Source organism: Phocoena sinus, chromosome 17, assembly GCF_008692025.1.
Source record: "Phocoena sinus isolate mPhoSin1 chromosome 17, mPhoSin1.pri, whole genome shotgun sequence".
Classification (NCBI taxonomy): Eukaryota; Metazoa; Chordata; class Mammalia; order Artiodactyla; family Phocoenidae; genus Phocoena; species Phocoena sinus.
Window position 1 is genome coordinate 38130025 of NC_045779.1, and position 26975 is coordinate 38156999.

At 42.3% G+C, this 26975-nt stretch overlaps 1 protein-coding gene across 1 annotated transcript in view; it reads right to left on the reverse strand.

Annotated features, from left to right (window-relative positions):
• Positions 1–26975, reverse strand: part of CDH17 (cadherin 17) — a 98984-nt gene that overhangs the window by 28789 nt on the left and 43220 nt on the right. The window contains exons 6-12 of the mRNA XM_032610169.1: positions 26102–26260; positions 25795–25994; positions 21648–21779; positions 21183–21333; positions 15775–15990; positions 12026–12102; positions 9716–9907 (exon numbers count right to left, since the gene is read on the reverse strand). Of these exons, the coding sequence (XP_032466060.1) occupies positions 9716–9907; positions 12026–12102; positions 15775–15990; positions 21183–21333; positions 21648–21779; positions 25795–25994; positions 26102–26260 (1127 nt within the window). The remainder of the gene's footprint in view (positions 1–9715; positions 9908–12025; positions 12103–15774; positions 15991–21182; positions 21334–21647; positions 21780–25794; positions 25995–26101; positions 26261–26975) is intronic.

Sequence of the window (26975 nt, forward strand, 5' to 3'; positions counted from 1 at the left end):
CACAGGTCCCTATCCACACCTCCCCTACCAGGACCCTATGCAGCCCACCACTGCCAGGGTCCTGTGATCCAGGGACAACTTCCCCGTTAGAACACATGGTGCGCCTTGGGCTGTTGCTATGTCACACTGGCCTCTGCCACCATAGGCTCTCCCTGAATTCCATACCTCTCCCTCCCCCCGGCCTGAGTGAGCCACAGCCCCCTATTCAACAGCTCCTTTAACCCCCTTCTGTCTGGGCGAAGAACAGACACCAGAGGATGACCTACATGCAGAGGCGGGTCCAAATCCAAAGCTGAACCCCAGGAGCTGTGCAAACAAAGAAGAGAAAGGGAAATTTCTCTGTGCAGCCTCAGGAGCAGCAGATTAAATCTCCATAATCAACTTGATGTACCCTGCATCTGTGGAATACCTGAATAGACAATGAATCATCCCAAAATTGAGGTGGTGGCCTTTGGGAGCAACTGTAGACTTTGGGTTTGTTGTATGCGACTGACTAGTCTCTGATTTATATGGTTATCTTAGTTCAGTTTTTAGCACTTGTTATCATGGGTGGATTTGTTTATTGATTTGGCTGCTCTCTTCTTTTTAAAAATTTTTTTTAATAATTAAAAAAATTTTTTAGTTTAATAATTTTATTTATTTTTCTTTCTTTCTCTTTTTTCTCCCTTTTTTTTCTGAGCTGTGTGGCTGACAGGGTCTTAGTGCTCTGGCCAAGTGTCAGGCCTGAGCCTCTGAGGTGGGAGAGCTGAGTTCAGGACATTGGGCCACCAGAGACCTCCTGGCCCCACATAATATCAATCAGCAAGAGCTCTCCCAGAGATCTCCATCTCAATGCTAAGACCCAGCTCCACTCAATGACCAGCAAGCCCCAGTGCTGGAAACCCACTGCAGAACAACTAGCAAGACAGGAACACAAGTCCACCCATTAGCAGAGAGTTTGCCTAAAATCATAATAAGTTCACAGACACCCCAAAATACACCACTGGACGTGGTCCTGCCCAACAGAAAAACAAGATCCAGCCTCATCCACCACAACAGAGGCACCAGTCACCTCCACCAGGAAGCTTACACAACCCACTGAACTAATCTTACCCACTGGGGGCAGACACCAAAAACAACAGGAACTACAAACCTGCCTGTGAAAAGGAGACCCCAAACACAGTAAGTTAAGCAAAATGAGAAGACAGAGAAATATGCAACAAATGAAGGAGCAAGGTAAAAACCCACCAGACCAAACAAACGAAGAGGAAATAGGCAGTCTACCTGAAAAAGAATTCAGAGTAATGATAGCAAAGATGATCCAAAACCATGGAAACAGAATGGAGAAAATAAAGAAACCTTTAACAAGGACCTAGAAGAACTAAAGAGCAAACAATGATAAACACCACAATAAATGAAGTTAAAAATTCTCTAGAAGGAAACAATAGCAGAATAACTGAGGCAGAAGAATGGATAAGTGACCTGGAAGATAAAATAGTGGAAATAACTACTGCAGAGCAGAATAAAGAAAAAAGAATGAAAAGAGTGGAGGACAGTCTCAGAGACCTCTGGGAGAACATTAAATGCACCAACATTAGAATTATAGGGGACCCAAAAGAAGAAGAGAAAAAGAAAGGGAATGAGAAAATATTTAAAGAGATTATAGTTGAAAAGTTCCCTAATATGGGAAAGGAAATAGTCAATCAAGTCCAGGAAGCACAGAGAGTCCCATACAGGATAAATCCAAGGAGAAACATGCCAAGACACATATTAATCAAACTAACAAAAATTAAATACAAAGAAAAAAAATTAAAAGAAGCAAGAGAAAAGCAACAAATAACATACAAGGGAATCCCCATAAGGTTAACAGCTGATCTTTCAGCAGAAACTCTGCAGCCAAAAGGGAGTGACAGGACATATTTAAAGTGATGAAAGGGGAAAACCTACAACCAAGATTACTCTACCCAGCAAGAATCTCATTCAGATTCACTGACAAATTAAAACATTTACAGACAAGCAAAAGCTAAGAGAATTCAGCACCACCAAACCAGCCTTACAACAAATGCTAAAGAAACTTCTCTAGGCAGGAAACACAAGAGAAGGAAAAGACCTACAATAACAAACACAAAACAATTAAGAAAATGGTAATAGGAACATACATATCAATAATTCCCTTAAACGTAAATGGATTAAAAGCTCCAACCAAAAGACATAGACTGGCTGAGTGGATATAAAAACAAGACCCATATATATGCTGTCTACAAGAGACTCATTTCAAACCTAGGGACATATACAGACTGAAAGTGAGGGGATGGAAAAAGATATTCCATGTAAATGGAAATCAAAAGAAAGCTGGAGTAGCAATTCTCATATCAGACAAAACAGACTTTAAAATAAAGACTATTACAAGAGACAAAGAAGAACACTACATAATGATCAAGGGATCAATCCAAGAAGAAGATATAACAATTGTAAATCTTGATGCACCCAACATAGGAGCACCTCAGTACATAAGGCAAAAGGGGAAAGTGACAGTAACACTTTCTTCTTTCGTGAGGTTCTCACGCAGTGAGGTGAGAATTTAACACCTCACTTTCACCAATGGACAGATAATCCAAAATGAAAATAAATAAGGAAACACAAGCTTTAAATGATACATTAAACAAGATGGACTTAATTGATATTTATAGGATATTCCATCCAAAAACAACAGAATACACTTTCTTTTTTTTTTTTTTTGCGGTACACGGGCCTCTCACTGTTGTGGCCTCTCCCGTTGCGGAGCAACAGGCTCCGGACGCGCAGGCTCAGTGGCCATGGCTCACGGGCCCAGCCACTCCGCGGCATGTGGGATCCTCCCACACCGGGGCACGAACCCGTGTCCCCTGCATCGGCAGGCGGACTCTCAACCACTGCGCCACCAGGGAAGCCCAGAATACACTTTCTTATCAAGTGCTCATGGAACATTCTCCAGGATAGATCACATCTTGGGTCACAAATCAAGCCTTGGTAAATTTAAGAAAATTGAAATCGTATCAATTATCTTTTCTGACCACAACACTATGAGACTAGATATCAATTACAGGAAAAAAAAACTGTAAAAAATACAAACAAAAGGAAGCTCAACAACACACTACTAAATAAACAAGAGGTCACTCAAGAAATCAAAGAGGAAATCAAAAAATACCTAGAAACAAATGACAATTAATACTCAATGGCCCAAAACCTATGGGATAGAGCAAAAGCATTTCTAAGAGGGAAGTTTATAGCACTACAATCCTACCTCAAGAAACAAGAAAAATCTCAAAAAGCAATGTAACCTTACATCTATAGCAATTAGAGAAAGAACAACAATAACAACAAAAAACCCTAAGTTTTTTTTGAGAGAAATCATAAAGATCAGATCAGAAATACATGAAAAAGAAATGAAGGAAATGATAGCAAAGATCAATAAAACTAAAAGCTGGTTCTCTGAGAAGATAAACAAAATTGATAAACCATTAGCCAAACTCATCAAGAAGAAAAAGGAGAAGACTGAAATCAACAGACTTAGAAATGAAAAAGGAGAAGTAATAACAGACACTGCAGAAATACAAAGGATCATGAAAGATTACTACAAGCAACTATATGCCAATAAAATGGACAAATTCTTAGAAAAGCACAACCTTCAGAGACTGAGACAGGAAGAAATTGAAAATATGAACAGACACATCACAAGCACTGAAATTGAAACTGTGATTAAAAATCTTCATCAAACAAAATGCCAGGACCCGATTGATTCACAGGTGAATTCTATCAAACATTTAGAGAAGAGCTAACACCTATCCTTCTCAAACTCTCCCAAAATATAGCAGAGGGAGGAATACTCTCAAATTCTTTCTACGAGGCCACCATCATCCTGATACCAAAACAAGACAAAGATGTTACAAAAAACAAAAAACTACAGGCCAATATCACTGAAGAACATAGATGCAAAAATCCTCAACAAAATACTAGCAAACAGAATCCAACAACACATTAAAAGGATCATACACCATGATCAAGTGAGGTTTATCACAGGAATTCAAGGATTCTTAAATATATGCAAATCAATCAATGTGATACACTATATTAACAAATTGAAGGATGAAAACAATATGATAATCTCAATAGATGCAGGAAAAGCTTTTGACAAAATTCAACACCCATTTATGATAAAAACCCTCCAGAAAGTAGGCATAGAGGGAACTTACCTCCACATCAAAAAGGCCATATGTGACAAACCCACAACCAACATCGGTCTCAATGGTGAAAAACCAAAACCATTTCCACTAAGATCAGGAAAAAGACAAGGTTGTCCACTCTCACCATTATTATTCAACATAGTTTTGGAAGTTTTAGCCATAGCAGTCAGAGAAGAAAAAGAAATAAAAGGAATCCAAATTGGAAAAGAAGGAATAAAACTGTCACTGTTTGCAGATGACATGATACTATACATAGAGAATCCTAAAGATGCTACCAGAAAACTACTAGAGCTAATCAATGAATTTGGTATAGTAGCAGGATACAAAATTAATGCACAGATATCTCTTTCATTCTTATACACTAATGATGAAAAATCTGAAAGAGAAATTAAGGAAACACTCCCATTTACCATTTCAGCAAAAAGAATAAAATATCTAGGAATAAACCTACCTAAGGAGTCAAAAGACCTGTATGCAGAAAACTATAAGACACTGATGAAAGAAATTAAAGACGACACAAACAGTTGGAGAGATATACCATGTTCTTGGATTGGAAGAATCAATATTGTGAAAATGACTCTACTACCCAAAGGAATCTACAGATTCAATGCAATCCCTACCAAACTACCAATGGCATTTTTCACAGAACTAGAACAAAAAATTTCACAATTTGTATGGAAACACAAAAGACCCCAAGTAGCAAAAGCAATCTTAAGAAAGAAAAACGGAGCTGGAGGAATCAGGCTCCCCAACTACAGACTATACTACAAAGCTACAGTAATCAAGACAATATGGTAGTGGCAGAAATATAGATCAATGGAACAGGATAGAAAGCCCAGAGATAAACCCATGCACCTATGGTCACCTAATTTTTGATAAAGAGGCAGGAATGTACAGTGGAGAAAGGACAGCCTCTTCAATAAGTGGTGCTGGGAAAACTGGACAGTTACATGTAAAAGAATGAAATTAGAACATTCCCTAACACCATTCACAAAAATAAGCTCAAAACGGATTAAAGACCTATATGTAAGGCAAGACACTATAAAACTCTTAGAGGAAAACATAGGCAGAACACTCTATGACATAAATCACAGCAAGATCCTTTTTGACCCACCTCCTAGAGAAATGGAAATAAAAAAAATAAATAAAGAAATGGGACCTAATTAAGCTTCAAAGCTTTTGCACAGCAAAGGAAACCATAAACAAGACGAAAAGACAACCCTCAGAATGGGAGAAAATATTTGCAAATGAAACTAGTGACAAAGGATTAATCTCCAAAGTATACAAGCAGCTCATGCAGCTCAATAGCAAAAAAACAAACAACCCAATCCAAAAATGGGCAGAAGACCTAAATAGATATTTCTTCAAAAAAGATATACAGACTGCCAACAAACACATGAAAAGATGCTCAACATCACTAATCATTAGACAAATGCAAATCAAAACTACAATGAGGTATCACCTGACCTGGGTCAGAATGGCCATCATCAAAAAATCTACAAACAGTAAATGCTGGAGAGGGTGTGGAGAAAAGAGAACCCTCTTGCACTGTTGGTGGGAATGTAAATTGATATAGCCACTACGGAGAACAGTATAGAGGTTTCTTAAAAAACTAAAAATAGAACTACCATATGACCCAGCAATCCCACTACTGGGCATATACCCTGAGAAAACCATCATTCAAAAAGAGTCATATGCCACAATGTTCATTGCAGCTCTATTTACAATAGCCAAGACATGGGAGCAACCTAAATCCATCAACAGATAAATGGATAAAGAAGATGTGGCACATATATACAATGGAATATTACTCAGCCATAAAAATAAATGAAATTGAGTTATTTGTAGTGAGGTGGATGGACCTAGAGTCTGTCATACAGAGTGAAGTAAGTCAGAAAGAGAAAAACAAATACCATATGCTAACACATATATATGGAATCTAAAAGAAAAAACCCAATAGTTCTGAAGAACCTAGGGGCAGGACAGGAATAAAGACACAGAAGTAGAGTATGGACTTGAGGACATGGGGAGTGGAAGGGTAAGCTGGGACAAAGTGAGAGAGTGGCATGGACATATATACACTACCAAATGTAAAATAGATAGCTAGTGGGAAGCAGCTGCATAGCACAGGGAGATCAGCTTGGTGCCTTGGGACCACCTAGGGGGTGGGATAGCGCGGGTGGGAGGAAGACGCAGGAGGGAGGGGATATGGGGATATATGTATATGTAGAGCTGTTTCACTTTGTTATACAGAAGCAAATAACACAACAATGTAAAGCAATTATACTCTAATAAAGATGTTTAAAAAAAAGAAGAAAATATTAGGAAATACAATGGAATATTACTCAGCCATAAAAAGAAACGAAATTGAACTATTTGTAATGAGGTGGATAGACCTAGAGTCTGTCATACAGAGTGAAGTAAGTCAGAAAGAGAGAGACAAATACCGTATGCTAACACATATATATGGAATTTAAGGGGAAAAAATGTCATGAAGAGCCTAGGGGTAAGAGAGGAATAAGGACTCTAGACCTACTAGAGAATGGACTTGGGGATATGGGGAAGGGGAAGGGTAAGCTGTGACAAAGCGAGAGAGAGGCATGGACATATATACACTACCAAATGTAAGGTAGATAGCTAGTGGGAAGCAGCTGCATAGCACAGGGAGATCAGCTCGGTGCTTTGTGATCGCCTGGAGGGGTGGGATAAGGAGGGTGGAAGGGAGGGAGACGCAAGAGGGAAGAGATATGGGAACATATGTATATATATATAACTGATTCATTTTGTTGTAAAGCAGAAACTAACACACCATTGTAAAGCAATTATACTCCAATAAAGATGTTAAAAAAAAAAAAATGTAGTCTGGGGCTTCCCTGGTGGCGCAGTGGTTGAGAGTCCGCCTGCTGATGCAGGGAACACGGGTTCGTGTCCCAGTCTGGGAAGATCCCACATGCTGCGGTGCGGCTAGGCCCGTTAGCTGTGGCCGCTGAGCCTGCGCATCCGGAGCCTGTGCTCCACAACGGGAGAGGCCACAACAGTGAGAGGCCCGCGTACCGCAAAAAAAAAAAAAAAAGTAGTCTACATTGGGATTTTAAATTTTTAAAAAATGATCATCACAATGGTTCAGAAGCAAAGGATGGCTTAATGGGGAGGGAATTAGAAGTAAGGCTAAGCTACATGCGAAAAACCACATAATAGAGTCTAATTTATTTAAAATACTGAAAACTGTATGAATACATACATCTGTCAGTGTGAGTACACACATCCTTGGGGCAGTTGGCTAACATCTAGTGTATCCTCATCAAGAATCCACACCTCTGGGCTGGCTGTCACTTAGCATTTGACAGATCCTAATCAGAGATCCACACTCCAGAGGCAGCTACTACAGGCTTTGAGCTCACACTATCTCAAGCTGCCCTAGAAGGTTTGTTAATTAGCAAAGTGATCCTACAGAGAGGTTTTGTGATATTAGTAGTATTCAAGACATGCAGTTTGGTTAACAATATAGTATATCTCTTGGTCATTAAATGAACAAGAGTGTGGCATCTGGCTAGTCCAGCAGCTTATAGCCTTCATAGTTCCAGGACGCCAGTTCTGTTGTGTGTATCAACACCTTTTCTGTGGACAGTCAGATGAATCCTGTCACTAGAGCACTGTGCCCACAGTGCCTGAGGGACAGAGAGCTGTGACGTCACAAGCCTAAAGCACAAGTTGGACGTTGGTTTTTGTCCCAGCTTGTCATTAATTGTACATGGCACAGAATTCAATTATTTATTCAACGCAACTAATGTTTATTGTGTGCCAGGTGATATTCTGGACACTTGGAATATAACCACAAACAAAATAAGGATGTGACAAAGATTTTGGCCAGAGGCCTGCTCTACTGTAACATACCTCCTCGTGTCAAGAGCATGTGGGAGGATACTTACAGCCCTTACCTACCGCTAATCATCAAGGTTACCAATTTTTCCCTATAGGTGCCCTTTAGCCACAAATGGTCCAATTAACTTGATTCACAACAAGCCATCATGAAAAATTACTGACATGTGGGACTCATTCATACTGAGATAGACAGGGCTTTATCTTCTCTTAGATGCCTAGAGAGCTCTGGGCCTGTGGGAGAATAGAAGCTATCTGCCCCTACCTCCTGCAAAAAGATCACGTATGTTGCCTGGACCACCCACTGCAAACTCTGAAAATTAGCCTTTCCTTCTGGGTTCTTTGTCTCCATGTAGGCAGCCATGAATAGAGGGGGAAGATGTTATGGCACCTTTTCCAAATGTCAGACTCACACAAAATACTAATGTCTTGAGTAGGTCCACACAAAAACCTCGCAGCTAAAACTCAGTGAGGCCCTTTGTCAGAAGTAGGTTATATAGTCATAATGGTATCAGAATTCTAAGATTCTGCCTCAGGGCTTCCGTCAGCATTAGCACTTTTCTCCCTGTGCTTCTATCTATTTTCTGTGAAATTATTCTGTCTTCATTTTTAGCCTCTACTTTAGCTTTCCTTTATTCTGGGTCAAAACTTTCCTCCAGAGCTTTCTTTTGCAGCCTCCAACACACTGCCCTACAAACCTTCAGCATTCAACCATGTCTGCAAAGTCTCGATTGCTGTAACTCTGACCCCTTTTAATTCTAACTACATTGGATGACAAGCGCTGCTTCCTATTGAGTCATCTGGTAAACGGTTTACATGCTCTAAAGCATAAATGAGGCAGCCATGGAGGAAAGGGTCAAACTTCAGCTGTACACAGTAGGGGATGGGATTAGACTGAGGGAAGGATGGGAAGACCCTCTATTAAAAAGCAAGTATCATGGTAATCAAGATTTTGGCTCTAGACTACCCAGTCCTTACAAAGGGAGAGACGAAGCAAGAGCCAGTGGACGTAGCAATACCACAAAAGATGAAAGTAAGGGGTAGGCAGGGAAGAAGCCATGAAAGAGTAAACTTGTTTATTAAAACTTGTCTATTAAAGGAGACCTACCAATTTCCAGTCATTATTAAAGAGGAGTCAATGGCTGGCCCATTAGAATAAAGAGTCCAGCAGCCTAAAGGGCTCACAGGGTTCATCTAGTCTAATACCCCACATTTGCAAAGAGAGAAATAAAGCCTGGAGCACCACCTTGCCCAAGATTTAGCAAATAAAAATATAGAACAACTGGTTATATTGGAATTGCAGGTAAACAACAAGCAATTTTTTAGTATAAGTATGTCCCAAGTATTTCATGGGACATACTTATACTGAAAAATTCTCTATCTTGTAGTTTATATATTTTATTTGTCAATCCTACCTCACTCTGCAAAGGCTACTTGGTCAGTTAGTGACAGACCCAGAACAAGAATCCTGCCTTCTGTCTTTTGGGTGGACAGGAATGACTGAGAGTGTTCCAGGAGTCCATCACACACCTGAGAGGTCACTGCTAATATGTCACCTCTGCTTATAGGTCCTTGAATGGTCCTAAGTAAATTAACCTTTGAAAAAGACAAATTCCATTCAATGTGCTATTTACCTTTTTAACCTTGACATATCCAGTATTGGTTTCGGGATCTGTTTCAATCTCCAAATATTCCTCACTGTCTCCCTGTGTAATTCGGTACAGGATTTTAGAACTTCCCGTATATGGTTCATCAGCATCGGTGGCCTGGATGGTTAAGATGACAGTTCCAATGGCTGTATCTTCAGGGAGAGTTAGGTTTCCATACTAAGAAGGAAACAGGGGAAGGAAACAATGAGAATGTCCGTTGCCATCGAGTACAATTGTCAAAGGGCAAACTTGTCTCCTTGGTTTCAGAATGGACACAAGTCACAGTTTGCATCAATACTTACCAAGCATGTTTTTTTCTATTAATGAGTGGGTTACAGTTGATTTTGACATCAGTCATACTTGTAGACTGATATCCATTGTACCAGGAAACACAACGTCTCAGAGATCTACTGATAGGATTCTAAAACATATCCCTCCACTCACATCCAATATGTTAATAACCGTAATTATCATTATAGTTGAGACAAATAGATAGCTACTATGTATTGCGTACCTACAATGTGGCAGGCACTTTACATTATTTTAATTAATTCTTAAATCAATCAGGGAATAGTGGTTAAGAGCCTGAACTTCAGAGTTAAATGGCCTGGGTATGAATCCTAGGCTTGTCACTTATGACCTGGGTGAACTGAAATAAGTTATCTAATTTTTTAAAGTCTCAGGTTCATCATCTGTCCTTGGAGATGATAATGATGATAACAATAATAATAATAATAATAACAGAACCTACTTCATGTGTGCTGTGGTGATTTACAGAGACGATGCATATAAAACCCCTGAATGCCTGGCACATAATAAGTGGTCAATAAAGATAAGCAACAAAACAAAGCACCGGGGCTTCCCTGATGGCACAGTGGTTGAGAGTCCGCCTGCTGATGCAGGGGACGCGGGTTCGTGCCCCGGTCCGGGAAGATCCCGCATGCCACAGAGCAGCTGGGCCCGTGGGCCATGGCCGCTGAGCCTGCACGTCCGGAGCCTGTGTTCCGCAACGGGAGAAGCCACAGCAGTGAGAGCCCCCCGCCCCCCCAAAAAAAGCACCCTACTGAGTAGCTATATTATCATCTCCATTTGACAGAGGAGCAAAAGACTGGAGAGGTAAAACCCACCCAAGACCACACAGCTCGCTGGTCACAGAATTGGGATTCAAACCAATGTCTGTCCAACTCCAAAGCAGGTGCTCTTAATTAACACTGGCCTAGACCATCTTTCACTCCTCTGCTGAAAATCCCCCAGATCATGTCTCTTGGCATGATGATCACGAAGATGGTAACAGGCAGGGTCCAGGAAAGGACCACAGCAAGGAAAGAAGTGGACTCACCTTTCTAAGGCCCAGTTTGCCTTTCCAAGCTCTGAGATTCCCAAAGCAGGACTCTTACCCTCAATCTAAAAACACTGTCTAGATGTAATGCAAGGAAACTACAACACACAGAAAGGATCAAACGCCCAAGAGAATGGAGGCAGAGTAGAAACAGGCTCTTACTCTCACACTTGCTTAACCTCAGTGCCTACTATACAAGTTATATTGTCACACTTTTTACCTCCTCAAACCCTCCCATAAATCAATTCCCGTTCTTTGTCACTGCCTTATCCCTATTGTGATTTATGAACATCGTCACAAGGCTCTGGGCCGCCTCATAAACTGACTTCAAACATAACAATCTACCCAAAAAGGCTTCTCTCTTCTCCAGAATAAATAAATAGAGGCATCCATTTTAAGGGAAGTATCGATCAAACTACCCCCACATTAATAATAAGTTAACTTGAATTCTTCTTGATATACTCAACTGATCCTTTTTCTCCTGCTCTTTTTTCCCAATTCTAATTCTTGCAGATGTCTTGGGCACATTTTTTGGCATAAACCAGAGATTCGTTTTTTTCTTCCCCTTTTCACTTTTCCAATAAATACAAAATGAGTTTAAATTGGCAGTATTCAAAATTTTAAACTCTGACTACACATGCTTGTTTGAGACCTAGCAGTAATCTATTTATTGTCCTGCTATACACTGGCTGTAGCTTCCAAGCAGTCCTTGAAATAAATGAGCTGTTGGCAAAAGTTTTTAATAAAAAAACCAGATGCTTCCAGATACTATAACCGTGAATGTTACTGTTCCCTGAAGAGTTCCACTGAAGACGGTGTTTGAGTTTGGTACCAGTGCATTGATTAAGATATTAAGTCTGGCATTTTCCCGAACTACTGTTTGTGTCTTTATTCCAGAAGTAGGGGTCAGGTAAATACGAACAAAGTAAAGAAAAAGCAAGGTGATAACTACTCACATCTGATTTTTCAAAGATGGGGATCTGATCATTGATATCAATAATGTCGACCTGCACAAAGCAGAGGGTCTTGAAATCTGAAAATCAAAGTCACATCAGAAATTTTCACTGAAAATCATGCATGAAAATCAGAAATCTGCAAGAAAAACAGTTGGCAAGTAAAGTGACGACCATAGCCACAATTTTACTATTGACATGCGATTTGTGTGGTGAGAGGATTCTCTGCTCCCCACCTGCACCCATGAGCAGGTCACCAAGGGCTGAAGAAAACCCCACGAGAGGCTCCCCTGGGCTTCCCACTCCCTCTTCCTGCCCCCTCCTCAGTAAGGCTTGTCCCCAAGCAAGATGGCTTCTTCTCTGTGAAGCAGCCTCTCTTTTCTGGCTAGTGAAACTTATGTAGCCTTCAAAGCCCAGTACAAAACTATCCTTCTAGAAAGAGTTCTTTGAGCATCCCAGAGGGTTGTCTTTCCTACTCTGAACACTTCCAGCACTTACTGTCCTATATCCCTTCTGCCCCCCCCCCCCGCCCAAAGGGAAGGCCCAAGTGAGGGAGGAAAGGTACAATTAGCCCCCTTCAAAAGGCCTTGCTGCCCAGCCTACAGAGGCAGAGGTAGCTCATAGAACTCTGGGAGATGGCATAGGCTTTGAGGGTTGGGTTTGACAATTCAGAGACCTAGTCAGAGACAGCAGGTTCAACCTAGGTCCAAGATGAGCATGGAGTACAGGTGGGGATGGGATCCCCAGGGAAATATCCACAGTGAGAACCAACATGATAGGTTTTTTGTTGGGGTTTCCATTGTTCTAGCTATGAAGTAGTGTATTATACAAGGGCTAAGACTCTGGGCTTTGGAACCCCACTGTTCAAATTCTGTCTCTGCTACTTATCAGACGTGTGAGAGCTCGGAAATGTCACTCAAAATCTCTGTGCAGTAGTCAGATTATCTAAAAAATGTAGATTGCAACAGAGCCAAGGTTCTCATCCTAACTAACATTGTTAGCACTCTCTATGTACCAGGCACCATATTAAGTGCTTTGCTTGCATGACTCATTTCATCTTCATTCTAACTCTGTGATGTAGGTACAATTATCATTCTCATTTGAGTTTGAGTTCACACTCAAATGAGTTCACACACATGATGAGTTCACACACATCATTTGAGTTCACAAATGAGGAAGCCAAAGGACAGAGAAGTTGGTGACCTGACCAAGGTCATACGACTAACTAGTGTTCAAGCCAGAATTCAAATCCATGCGTTCCTTTTCCCTCTCTGTCCATTCTCCTCCCTTCACCCTGCTTTGTGCCCCAGAGGCTGACCTTGGGAACTGCATCAGTGGGCATCCTGGCCCTCTGGGTAGAAGTTGGGTTCCACCAGTGGTAGCACTGGCAGGAGATCTAAGGAAGGGCAGGAGGAACAGGGTCAGGGTCTAGTTCCCCACTGCCAGCAGCCTCTTCTATAGTCACAGGAACAGGCTTTGTTCCTTCAGGGGATGTTACCTTCCCTCATCCCTTCTCACCTTCAGGTAAGAAAGGCTGCCATTGTGCTTCACACCCCCTGTTGGTTTCCCATAACCCCTACCCCCAGCCTTTACAAATAATCCCCTCTCTAAACACTTTTTGGTTACTTCTTTTGAGGGGGCTGTCTGTTTCCTGCTGGGATCCTGACAAATACACTCACACAGTCTAGCTCTAAAGCTTGTGCTCGGTGCACTGGACACAAAGCCAGGCGTGTAATCTAATAATAATGGTATTACAAATAAGTGGATGTTAACTCAAGTTGGGTCCAGTCCCCAGATCATTTGTAGACAGCAAGAATGGCTGAAGATTTCAGGAGGTCCCAGGGCCTGAACTCACTGGCTCCCTGCTCTGCACAGACCTTATTTGGGCCAGCAGTGGACCTCCTGGCTAACAGACCTTCCCTGATTTTAGGTGAAACTATGTTAATTACCGCCTACCAGTCTAATTTTCTACAGTACGCAACTGGATGTTTAACTCCATCAATACACATATGTAGTTATATATAAATATACTGTATAATATGGTCCGTATAGTCTATAGATGTACTCAGGTACACAGACAATTTGTAATCTGATGCTCTTGCAGCCTCAAACTGCTTCAGGTCCCCATGCATTTTCACATGGGCTTTCTTCTCCTCTGTAAGCCTTCACACTATTTTGTAACTTGTCATATTCATCCATCAAAGTTCAGAGCAATGACACCTCTTCCAGAAAGCTTTATCAGCTCTCTACCACTCTACTGAGTCCCTCATTGCCTTCATGGGCTACCTTGTATATATTTCTTACAATTTATTTATTCACATGTCCATCTCCTCTACCACAAATGCTCCTTGAGGACAGACACGGGGTCTTATTCATTTGTGTATCCCCAGTACCTTGAATGGTGCCTCAATCACGGTAACTGCTCAATAACTGCTGAAAGAATGGCTGGCTAATGGTGTGAGATTGTCAGCTCATCATGGGCAGGGATGATTTATTATACCCACTTCTGTTGTACCTCTTAACATAATGCTAGACAGTATGTTAGGCCCTCAATATTTGCCTAATCACTATGTCTCAACCATTCTGCTTCGAGGGCCCGCTAAACCCCAGCTCTCTTCAGTATCTCAGCAACTGTGTAATGAAAAAAAAATGTGAAGCACAGTATAAAATGGTGCTCTTTACTTCAGCACACCTGTATAATCTCTCTCTCGTAGCATAACAATTACTGAACTATTTGGTAATCTAAGATTCAGTGCCAGTTAAAGAACGATTCTTAGCCTAGGAGTATTAATGATCTTAAAATAAGCCTATCCCTGAGTTCATGTAAGTTTGTGTGTCTGTGCAGTTTGTTGATAATGTGTACATTTGTTGAGGAATTCATAGTTTCCATCAGATCCTCAAAGGGTCTCATGACTTAACAAAGATTAAAAACCACTTGTTTTGAAATTGTATAAGGCGTTAAGGAAGAATGTCTCCAGATATCGTCAAATGGCCGCCTAGAAGCTAATATAAGAAGACAAAACCTCCCAAACGATACATTTTTCCTTCACTGTCATACAGTAGAATCCTTTGAGTCTGAAAGGGAGACTTGGGAAGTACAACTAATTTTCCTGTTTGTGACCATGGTGGCCATGACGACGTGCCTCGCCAACCCCTAACACCAGGGATCTTAATTGACAACATGCCGCCTTGCTCTGAAACCCGTCACCACATTTGCACCAAGGCCCTGCTTCCCATTGGCTGCCCCAAGCCAGTGACAGAGCAAGGCCGGCAGGCTAAGGTAGGCCTGTTTTGGAGATCACAGACTCCTTCCACGGCCAACTTTGGACCCCTAATGACCTTGCTGAGCTTCCCTTTGACTGCTTCGTGGTCTATGGTACTCCCACCACTGTCCTTCCTTCTCTCCTTCACTCAGCGTCCGTCTTGTATTGAGGTCTGATGGCTCTCCCAGCCTTCTCTGTATCCCTCCCCATTTTTTCCTCATAGGCAATTCCCCTAATAAAATCCTTATATATTTAATCCCCTCTTGGGCATCTTCTTCTCAGGGAACCAACGTAATAATGTTGCCTAAGCCGCCACTCTGGCCATTACCATGTCGGACCTGCTGCCTCTGTGCTGTGTTTTACATAGGAAGCAAGAACTCTTAAACAGCATCCTTCTGTAGTACACCCAGGCATCAGAGCAGCCTAGCAAATCACAACTAGAAAGAAAACAAGTGTTATCACTCTTGACACAGGGAAGGTGATACTAACCTTTGTCAGACACCTCTACTGTCAAGTTGTACTGCGGGGTGTCTTGCTTCCGCAAGGACTGCAAGGCTAACTGGAACATTCCTGAGTAGGCTTGGACCAGGAAGAGTCCATCTCTAGGAACTTTGGGGGTTTGATCCACAATTCTGTATCCTAAAACACTGTTGATAGTGTTTTCTTCATCCATGTCATGAGCAATAAGTGTTCCAATACTGCTCCCTGTAGAGAAGAAAAGAAGGAAACCCATCCATTATAGGCTCTTTTTACTCTGTTAAAAAATGATTTCACTGAAGAATCAGGTCCCTAGAAAGCACTGGAAGTAACTTTGAGCAGCAGACTAAAGTTCTTAGATCGATGTTGGTTCTTCTAACCCTTTCAGTAGCGCAGTGTGTGGAGAAGTGTCTTAGTCCGCTAAGGGCACCATAACAAAGTACCACAAACTGGATGGCTTTAACAACAGAAACTTATTTTCTCACAGTTTCTGGACACTAGAGGTCTGAGATCAAGGTGTCAGCAGGGTTGATTTCTTCTGAGACCTTTCTCCTTGGCTTGTAGATAGCTGTCTGGTGCATGTGTTTTCACATGGTCTTCCCCTGTACTTGTATCTGTCCAGATTTTTTCTTCTTAGAAGGACACCAGTCATATTGGCTTAAGACCCACACTAATGACATCATTTTAACTTAATTACCTCTTTAAAGACCCTATCTCTAAATAATAGTCACCCTTTGAGGTGCTGGAAGTTAGGACTTCACCATATGAATTTTGGGAGGACACAGTTCAGATGTCCTTGAGATGAAATCATCCTGGATTTGGGTTTTTTTTTAAATTTACTTTTGGCTATGTTGGGTCTTCTTGCTGTCCACGGGCTTTCTCTAGTTGTGGCAAGAGGGGGCTACTCTTCGTTGCAGTGTGTGGGCTTCTCATTGCGGTGGCTTCTCTTGTTGCAGAGCACAGGTTCTAGGCACACGGGCTTCAATTGTTATGGCACACGGGCTCAGTAGCTGTGGTTCGCGGGCTCTAGAGCACAAGCTCAGTAGTTGTGGCATGCGGCTTAATGGCTCCATGACATGTGGGATCTCCCCGGACCAGGGATCGAACCTGTGTCCCCTGCATTGGCAGGCGGATTCTTAACCACTACACCACCAGGGAAGTCCCTCATCCTGGATTTGGAGTGGGCCTTAAATCCAGTGGTGGGCGTTCTTATAAGAGGAAGAGAAGACACAGAGACGCCCACGGAGGAGGAGGCAATGTGAAGAGAGCGCAGAGACCGCAGCGTTGCTGCCACAAGCAGCCAAGGAGCCACAAGGAACCAGAAGAGGCAAGGAAGAATTCTCCCCTAGCTGGCACCTTGATTTCAGACTTCTAGTCTCCAGAACTCTTAGCAAATAAATTTCTGTGGTTTTAAGTCACCAAGTCTGTGGTAATTTGTTACGGCCACCCTCAGACACTAATACACAAGGCAAATGGTAAAACTAAACAAGGACAAGCCAACCGTGGTTACTTCTAAGTAACTTCCTGGAAAAATGGCAGAGACTGACTCCACCCCAAAGATAAAGACGGGCACGGGACGGAGAGCAGGGACCGTCTCTGCCTTGCTGCAGTTTATGGTCCTACGTTTTACTTCTGTTGACGTCTCAGTCCAGGGAGTTCCAGAAGTTCGGCTCTGACTCAGTGCTTCACCCAGGTCTGGCTGAGTTCTGATAGGTGCTGGGTCATCTTGCTCTGTGAAATGGGAATTGTGGGTTTCTCTACACACAGCCAGAATCCCATGTGAGGGCTAAAACTTGAATATATATTCCCCACTTGCGGAGGTCGGTTTCATCCCCTTCCCCATGTTACTTTGCATCTACTGATTTACAGGGAGATTTGGAGGGTTTGTGAGGGGAGGAATGGAAGTACCTATGTTATGTCTATAATGGAGCTGGCACGTGCAGACGTGTCTCATGGGCTGGGGAGGCGGGGCAACGTGGGTAGCAGAAGAGAACACGTATCTAGTGTTGCAGCTGCTGCCATTTCCGCTTTCACAAACAACCGAGTCACCTTTGGAACATGCATCTGCCCTTGTAAGAAAAGCATCTGTGTGTTGGAATGAAAGAGCGTCTTGCTAACTTCTGTGATTGTTTGGTGTCTGAGCAGCCCTGCTCTGGACCTTTCGCCCCAGCAAGTGAGCATAACACAGAGGACACTGTCCTTCTCTCACCACGGAGGAAACCTCCAGCTGTCAGAGGTACCGTGAAGACTGCTGACGTCAGTGACAGGGAAATTCCAGTAGGAGACACCACTCATTGGGAACAGAGAACTTATGAATGAGCCAGGAGTCAAAGAAGTGCCATGTCCCTGAGTGACAAAGGCCAGGAACAAGTGGCAGCCCAAACTGATTCAGAGGTACATACAGCAACTCTTGGGACACTCAGAAATACTTTAGGGAGGTGGGGCTTTTACCAGAGGATAAAGTTCCTGTATGAACACAAAGGTCTTGGTAGCAGGTGGGATTTCAGAATTAATGTTGTTATTGCTGAGACTTGGGGACATGAGTCCCACAAGATTCTGGCCAATATAAGACACCAAACAGGAGAATATAAATGTACTAAGGAATAATTGAGTATTTTATTGAGCTAGACAGTAAGCCCCCAAAAGGCAGGGACATTTTTTGTACCCCTTTGGGCTACATATAGAGAATAGACTCAATCTGTGTTGATTTATAAGAATTCCTGGTCCATTAAGTCCACAATTCAAGACTTTGTGAAATATTGTTACAAAATAAATTCTCACTTTTGGAGATGCAAAGAACATGCTGCATCCCTGAACAATTTGTTTTACCAACAATGACATCCTCAGCAGCTTCAGAAAACTAGTACTGTCCTCCTCCCAAATAAGGCAGGCAGCCTCTACAGTGACTCCCAGCAATCCCCCCAACCCTGATATTGATGCCTTGGTGTAACCTCCTCCTTTTGAGTGTGAACTGGGCCTAGTGACTCATTTCTAATGAATATAGCAAAAGTTATGGGATGTTACTTCCGAGATTAGTTATAAGAAGATTGACTTCCATCTTTTTTTTTTGCGGTACGCGGGCCTCTCACTGTTGTGGTCTCTCCCGTTGCGGAGCACAGGCTCTGGACGTGCAGGCTCAGCGGCCATGGCTAACGGGCCCAGCTGCTCCGCAGCATGTGGGATCCTCCCGGACTGGGGCACAAACACGTGTCCCCTGCATCGGCAGGCGGACTCTCAACCACTGCGCCACCAGGGAAGCCCCTGACTTCCATCTTACTTGCCATTTCTTGAGCTCTCTCCCTTTCTCTTTCTCTCTCTCTCTGAATCAAAGGCACTCACCTCACATCTAGATTCTGAATCAAAGGCATGCACCCCATATCCAGATTCCTGACTTCCAGAAACTGTGAGATAATAAATGTTTGCTGTCTTAAGCTGCTAAATTTTGGGACAATTTGTTATGCAACATAGATGACTGATACACTAAATGTTAGGCCCAGTGCAAAGAGACTTGAGGTATCATCTACAAAGGTCTTCAAAGGTCTTCTGCCTTCATTCAGCATCACAGACCATCCCATATTTTCAAGAAGGGTGATGCCATAGGTGTTTCTTGGCTATTGTCACACATTTCATTGTTACTCCACTGTCACTTTAGAAGATTCTTCCTTAAAATTAACTGAAATCCTTCAAACTGTCGTTTAATACTTCCCGTTGTAAGAATAACTGGAATAAATGAAAAAGAGAAGACCTAAGCAGAACACAGTGACAATAGAGAGCCTACATATGACTCTTGACAGCAAGAAGGAAAAAAAGTGAGCATTGAGCAAGCAGGCCATGTGAGCAGTGTCCACCAAGACAGACACACAGCACTGTGTGAAAAGTGTGTGGCAAGAAGAGTAAAGAGATCAAAAGAAAATGATGAGAATGCCCATGAGGCAGGTGAGGATCTGCCTACAAGGGCAGCCAAGCCCTGGGAATGGTAGTCATGAGAGCCTGCTAACCCCGTAAGCCCTGAAACGTACACGAAACAGACAAAAACACTTCAAGCAATGCCAGCCTGCTCAGCCAATGGGCTCAGCACCAAGGGGTAATAGACAATAGGTGTCCCAAATCCAGCAAAGTCATAAAACTCCCAGAAATCACAGTGCTCTAATAGTAGTCGTCCCTGTACAAAACTAAAGCTATCCTGGCACAGTACAAGGAAACAAAACAGGTCAAGAACAAAAGGTCAAAAACAGATAGGATTTGAACTTCATCTTCCAGCCTCATGAGCTATTATCAGCTTCCTAGAGAGGGACAATCAAGGGTCAATTGCAGGACATCTGACATTGGGTGTGAATGTTTGTTTAAATTATTTACCAAGCTTGATGGGATTTTACCTGTCACTGAGTTTGTTGAAGGCAAATAAGAATCTATGGAGAAACCTCGCAGGGGCTTCCCTGGTGGCGCAGTGGTTAAGAATCCGCCCGCCAATGCGGGAGATGCAGGTTCGGGCCCTGGTCCGGGAGGATCCCATGTGCCGCGGAGCTACTGAGCCCGCGTGCCACGACTGCTGAGCCCGCGTGCCACAACTACTGAAGCCCGTGAGCCTGGAGCCTGTGCTCCGCAACAAGAGAAGCCACCACAATAGGCATGCGCACCGCAATGAAGAGTGGCCCATGCTCTCCACAACTGGAGAGGGCCCGCGTGCACCAACAGAGACCCACTGCAGCCAAAAATAAATAAAATAGATGAATTATAGAAAAAAAAATAGAATCTGCCTGCCAATGCAGGGGACACGGGTTCGATCCCTGGTCCGGGAAGATCCTACATGCCGCCGAGCAACTAAGCCCGTGCGCCACAACTACTGAGCCTGCGCTCTTGAGCCCATGAGTCACAACTACTGAAGCCCGTGCGCCACAACTACTGAAGCCTGTGTGCCTAGAGCCTGTGCTCCACAACAAGAAAAGCCACTGCCATGAAAAGCCCTCGCACCACAACGAAGACTAGCCCCCGCTCGCTGTAACTAGAGAAAGCCGGCGCACAGCAATGGAAGACCCAACGCAGCCAATAAATAAATAAAATCTAAAAAAAAACCTTGCAAAGAGATAACCTTATACATGGATACAGGATACTGGTGTAAATGGTTACAGTGTTAGTGGTAGTGGTAAGGGTGGTAGTAGTAGTAGTAATAGTAGTGGCAGTAACAGTGCTAGGAGTATGAGTAATGGTTATAAAATGTCCAATTTTGAAAAACTCTTCCCAGATATTGCTTGAAATTAAATACTGTACCTATGTGAGTCCCAAAGTCTAGTCTACCTCTATGCTGTGCTGGGCATGGACCACTGATCCCCAATCAGGTTTACCTGCCCACCTTTTACTTGACAAGGAGGAGAACGGGATTACAGAGTTAACATAGGGAGGACAGATACACAGTTTCTTACCTATTTGTTCATTCTCCTGGACCTCAAGTACAGTCACTGTAGATGGACACGTAGGTGGATTATCATTAATGTCTTTAACTTTCACTTGAATTTCCAGTGGAAGTGCGAGTGGTTTTCTGTACTCATCCCTTGCAACCGCATAAAAAACATACTACAACGAGATCAGAGTTAAGACATGAATCCTTCATCATCCCCTTTAAAAGGCAGAGAAAACAACCATTTCAACGCTACTTCATTTATCCCCTTATCATCAATTCGCTTAGAATTGGGAAATGAGAAAATATTAAATGGGCTGAATTTGTGAGGGTATTATCATGTCTCTGAGAGCAATAATGCCCTGAGCTTCAGAACACAGTTTGGGGGATATTGGTGGGGGGCTGGGTGTTAAGTAAAATTGTTTCTGCTCTCAGATATCCATGGGCCCAGGATCTCATCACCTGTGAAACTCCTCCTAATTTTACTCACTGCATCCTTTTCTTCTCGGTCCAAGGGCTGAGTCACATAGATATCTCCTTCCTGGTCAATTAAAAATGGGAATTTTGATGTCTTCTCCTTTTCCACTAATGAATATAACGCACCTGGTTCGTTCCACTGCACCTACAGGGCCCAAAGTGAATTGTTAGGAAAGATACATCCGGACAGGGAGAACTGGAAAGGAAATAAACGATCTTCTGGTTCTCGATTTGAAATTTCTGACAACCTTGTTTAGATGTCTGTGGTTTCTTATAACTACTAAATTACATTTTTCGTTTTCAGCTTAAAATAATCCCTCCGCTTTTTTCTCCTTTGTACTAAGTTATATTGCTCCAAATAAGCATAGAGGGGTATTTTTCTTCTCTAAAGCAATTCTTTGTGAACCCTCTAAAGAGTTTGTGGGTTGTTCTTTTGGAAGTCCGAAGGTGAAGATTTCATGTCATGAAACACCAATTTAAGAAACAAAATGTATTTAGTAGCAGCATTATCTGATCACTAAGCCATGATGGACAACAAGCTCCCAGAACTCACCAGTGAAGACGATGCGACACTTTCAGTTCTTCACCATGCTATTATTTAAGCAAGACAAATGACACATAAATAAAGAACATTCCTCCCTTAAGTCTTTAGTCTTGAAGACTTCAGGGATAAGAATATTTGCCAACAGACTTCCCTGGGTGCGCAGTGGTTAAGAATCCGCCTGCCAATGCAGGTGACACGGGTTCGATCCCTGATGAGGGAAGATCCCACATGCTGTGGAGCAACGAAGCCCACGCACCACAACTACTGAGCCTGCACTCTACAGCCCACAGGCCACAACTACTGAAGCCCACACACCTAGAGCCCATGCTCCACAAAAAAAGAAGCCACCTCAATGTGAAGCCCACGCACCGCAACGAAGAGCAGCCCCCACTCACTGCAACTAGAGAAAAGCCCACGTGCAGCAACGAAGACCCAACGCAGCCAAAAAGAAATAAATTAACTCATTAATTACTTTTTTAAAACAAAGAATATTTGCCAACTCCTAGAGTTGTTTTGTAAACAACTTGGCAAAAAAAATCAATAAAGTGGTGCTGGGAAAACTGGACTACTACACGTAAAAGAATTAAATTAGAACACTTCCTAACACCATAAACAAAAATAAACTCAAAGTGGATTAAAGACCTAAATGTAAGGCCAGACACTATAAAACTCTTAGAGGAAAACATAGGCAGAATACTCTATGACATAAATCACAGCAAGATCCTTTTTGACCCACCTCCTAGAGAAATGGAAATAAAAACAAAAATAAACAAATGGGAAAGGAAACCACAAACAAGACAAAAAGACAACCCTCAGAATGGGAGAAAATACTGCAAACCAAGCAACTGACAAAGGATTAATCTCCAAAATATACAAGCAGCTCATGCACTCAATATCAAAACAATAAACAACCCAATCTGAAAATGGGCAGAAGACCTAAATAGACATTTCTCCAAAGAAGACATACAGATTGCCCACAAACACATGAAAGGATGCTCAACATCACTAATCATTAGAGAAATGCAAATCAAAACCACAATGAGGTATCACATCACACCGGTCGGTCCGAATGGCCATCATCAAGATATCTAGAAACAATAAATGCTGGAAAGGGTGTGGTGAAAAGGGAACCCCCCTGCATTGTTGGTGGGAATGTAAATTGATACAGCCACTATGGAGAACAGGATGGAGGTTCCTTAAAAAACTAAAAATAGAACTACCATATGACCCAGCAATCCCACTACTGGGCATATACCCTGAGAAAACCATAATTCAAAGAGAGTCATGTACCAAAATGTTCATTGAAGCACTATTTACAATAGCCAGGACATGGAAGCCACCTAAGTGTCCATCAAGAGATGAATGGATAAAGAAGATGTGGCACATATATACAATAGAATATTACTCAGCCCTAAAAAGAAACGAAATTGAGTTATTTGTAGTGAGGCGGATAGACATAGAGACTGTCATACAGAATGATGTAAGTCAGAAAGAAAAAAACAAATCCCATACGCTAACACATGTATATGGAATCTAAGAAAAAAAATGGTTCTGATGAACCTAGGGGCAGGACAGGAATAAAGACACAGACATAGAGAATGGACTTGAGGACACGGAGAGGGGGAAGGGTAAGCTGGGACGAAGTGAGAGAGTGACATGGACATATATACACTACCAAATGTAAAATAGATAGCTAGTTGGAAGCAGCCGCATAGCACAGGGAGATCGGCTCAGTGCTCTGTGACCACCTAGAGGGGTGGGATAGGGAGGGTGGGAGGGAGGTGTAAGAGGGAGGGGATATGGGGATATAAGTGAATATAGCTGATTCACTTTGTTATACAGCAGAAACTAACACGACATTGTAAAGCAATTATACTCCAATAAAGGTGTTTGAAAAAAAAATCAGTAAACTCAATACTAAGACCTATCTACTTGATACAGACAGAGCCTGGCCTATCTGATAGTCTACTACTAATAACAACACGTACTGAGGGTTTTACCCCATTCCAGACATAATTCTAAACACTTTTATATGTTATCTCATTAAATCCTCAAACAGCCCCATGAGGTAGAGACTATTGTTATCCCCACCTTATAAATGGGGAAACTAGGGCACAAAAATTTAAGTGACTTGCCTCTAGTCTTACAGCCATTTGAAATTTCCACACTAAACTATTCTCTCAAACCAGCTTGGGAAGGGTATCCCTTTCTAGTTATTTAAGCACACCCTCTGTCCAAGACAAAAACCATGTTCTTAGTTGTAAGCGAGCTCCTTTGATGTCCTAAAAATTCAGCCTAAGTTCTCTCTTGAGCTGTCCCCCTCCACTCTTATTCAGTTTCAAGCCACACAAAGTACTTTCCCCAGGCCTAGGTATTGGGTGTGGCTCTTTAGATTTTCTTTTCTTTGACAGCCCTAAGTGAAAACAAGTGTATGTGTTCTTTTTAGCATTTACAAATCCTTATGAAGGTAACCTAAACAATAAACAGGAAGACTTTAGTAAAGGAACCCAATCTGAAATTCTCACGGTAAAGAGTCCTGACATAGTTTCTTAGCTGGTAAAGCAGAATATTTCTTGATTTCATTCTTTTTTTTTTTTTTCCTCTGAAGGTGAAATTCATTAATTCAACGTTTAATAAATAAAAATCCTTTCAAGTTAGACAATAGATATGGTGGGATAGGCCATTCCAGGACCCCTTAGCAACAACAGTGTCATCTAAAAAAAATTAGGGCTACTACAGACTACAACTCCTTCATAACGTTAATACCTTTATTCACTTCCACAGATACTAATTAATTTCCACAACAACCCAAAGATCTGTTATTATCCCCATTTTATTGGTGAGAAGTTGGGGCTCATAACAGTTTATCTGCTTCCAAATCCAGTGCTCTCCCACTAACTCACAGCTTTTGCATCAAGAAACTTCCTGATCTTCCAGAAAAGATCAGATCTGGGTGAACCCCAGAGTGGATTTCCAGGAGCTAAAGAAAGAGGAGGGGGCTCAGGATGAACACCAGCCATAGAGGTGGGACCGGGGGAGGGTTTGAATGGAGGGGAGAGGTACCCACAGGAGATGGAGTTGGCAGGGGTGGGCTCCAAGGGTAAAGGTCATCTGCTCAGCTTTTACACTTGACCAGTCTTATCTCTGTTCCTCAGCCTGTGATGGGTTGAGTCTTTCGCATAGAGATTTTTCCCAAAGGAATAAGAAACAGCCTTTCAAAAATAATTTGCAGCCCCCAATTTGAATCATGTACATGTACCATATACAGCCCACTCTAGGGCAGCCATATCCTACACTCTTGACAGGGAACAACAGTATTATCTACTTGGAAGGTGAAGGTGAGTGAAGTTCTCTTTTAAAACTCATATATATATATATATATATATATACACACACACACACACACACACACACACATATATATCTGAATCCAAGTTGTAAAGTCCAGAGTTTACCCATGATGGCAAACTCCAGAGACTTGGGGCCAGAGACCTTGTCTATTTAGTTTGCTTCCTAATGATGCTATGCAGAAATGTCAGTGAAGACCATGAGGGTGGGCCCCTACAATGTGAGTGCTGATTGACTGGGTAGGCTCTAGGCATTCCTTGGGCACTACCTGAGTGATTTTAATGGGGTAAGGATTAGTTGAATTTTCTTCAATCTCCACTGGTTCTGGTGCTTTCCAAATATTCTCCTTCACCGTAATATCCACAGATGTGGTGCCACTAAAGGAATGCTCATTCTGGCCTCGCATGTCCTCCACTGAGACCACCAGCTTGTAGGAAGGATTCTTCAAAGGATCCAGTTCCTGGGATCCTATGGGAAGTAGGAGAGAAAAGAAAAGGAAATGTCTCTGAAGGTGATACAGATCTAGGTCCTTTTAACTGCCTCAGAGAGTCATATGAGGACATCACTTAACTTACCTGCTAGAGTAAGTGAAATTGCCCCTGTTTTGTTGTTGATCTGAAAGTACATGACATTGTTGACCTTGGGAAGCTGCATGATAATTTTATAAATAAGCTGGCCGTTGGGTGTGGCTGGATCATCCAAGTCTGTAGCATTGACATACATAAAGGGCTTTCCTGTTTAACAAAATGTACCCAGAAAAAAAAAGATATTAATTGAAACCCAAACCAACCACAGACACATTTGCCTTCTAAGAGGCAGAAATAGAATGGAGGAAGGTGCCATAATTCATATCAGTGGTGAAATAATTCTTTATTCTGCCCCTTTCCTCTAGGATGAGGTTTCTTAATTCTTTATTCTGCCCCTTTCCTCTAGGATGAGGTTTCTTATGGTCTAGGGACTTCTAGAGGTCTTTGAGACCATTTTTAGGGTCATACATGTGTGAAAGACCCATTCAAATCACAACATAAGGGCTTCCCTGGTGGCGCAGTGGTTGAGAGTCCGCCTGCCGATGCAGGGGGCACGGGTTCGTGCCCCGGTCCGGGAAGATCCCACATGCCACGGAGCGGTTGGGCCCGTGAGCCATGGCCGCTGAGCCTGCTCGTCCAGAGCCTGTGCTCCGCAATGGGAGAGGCCACAGCGGTGAGAGGCCCGCGCACCGCAAAAAAAAAAAAACAAAAAAATATAATTTGATGGATTTTAGCATAAAGGAGTATCCCAAAAAAGGCATTAATATGGTTTCGGATTCTACATTGAAAATAACATTTAAGAAACCACCACTTGTTGAGTTTTGGTCTAGTATCAAAGAATATCCACAGTTATCTGAAGCGTTATTTTACACTATTAACACTGTGTAAGGAGAGTTTTTCTTTAAATGTTTCAACCAAAACA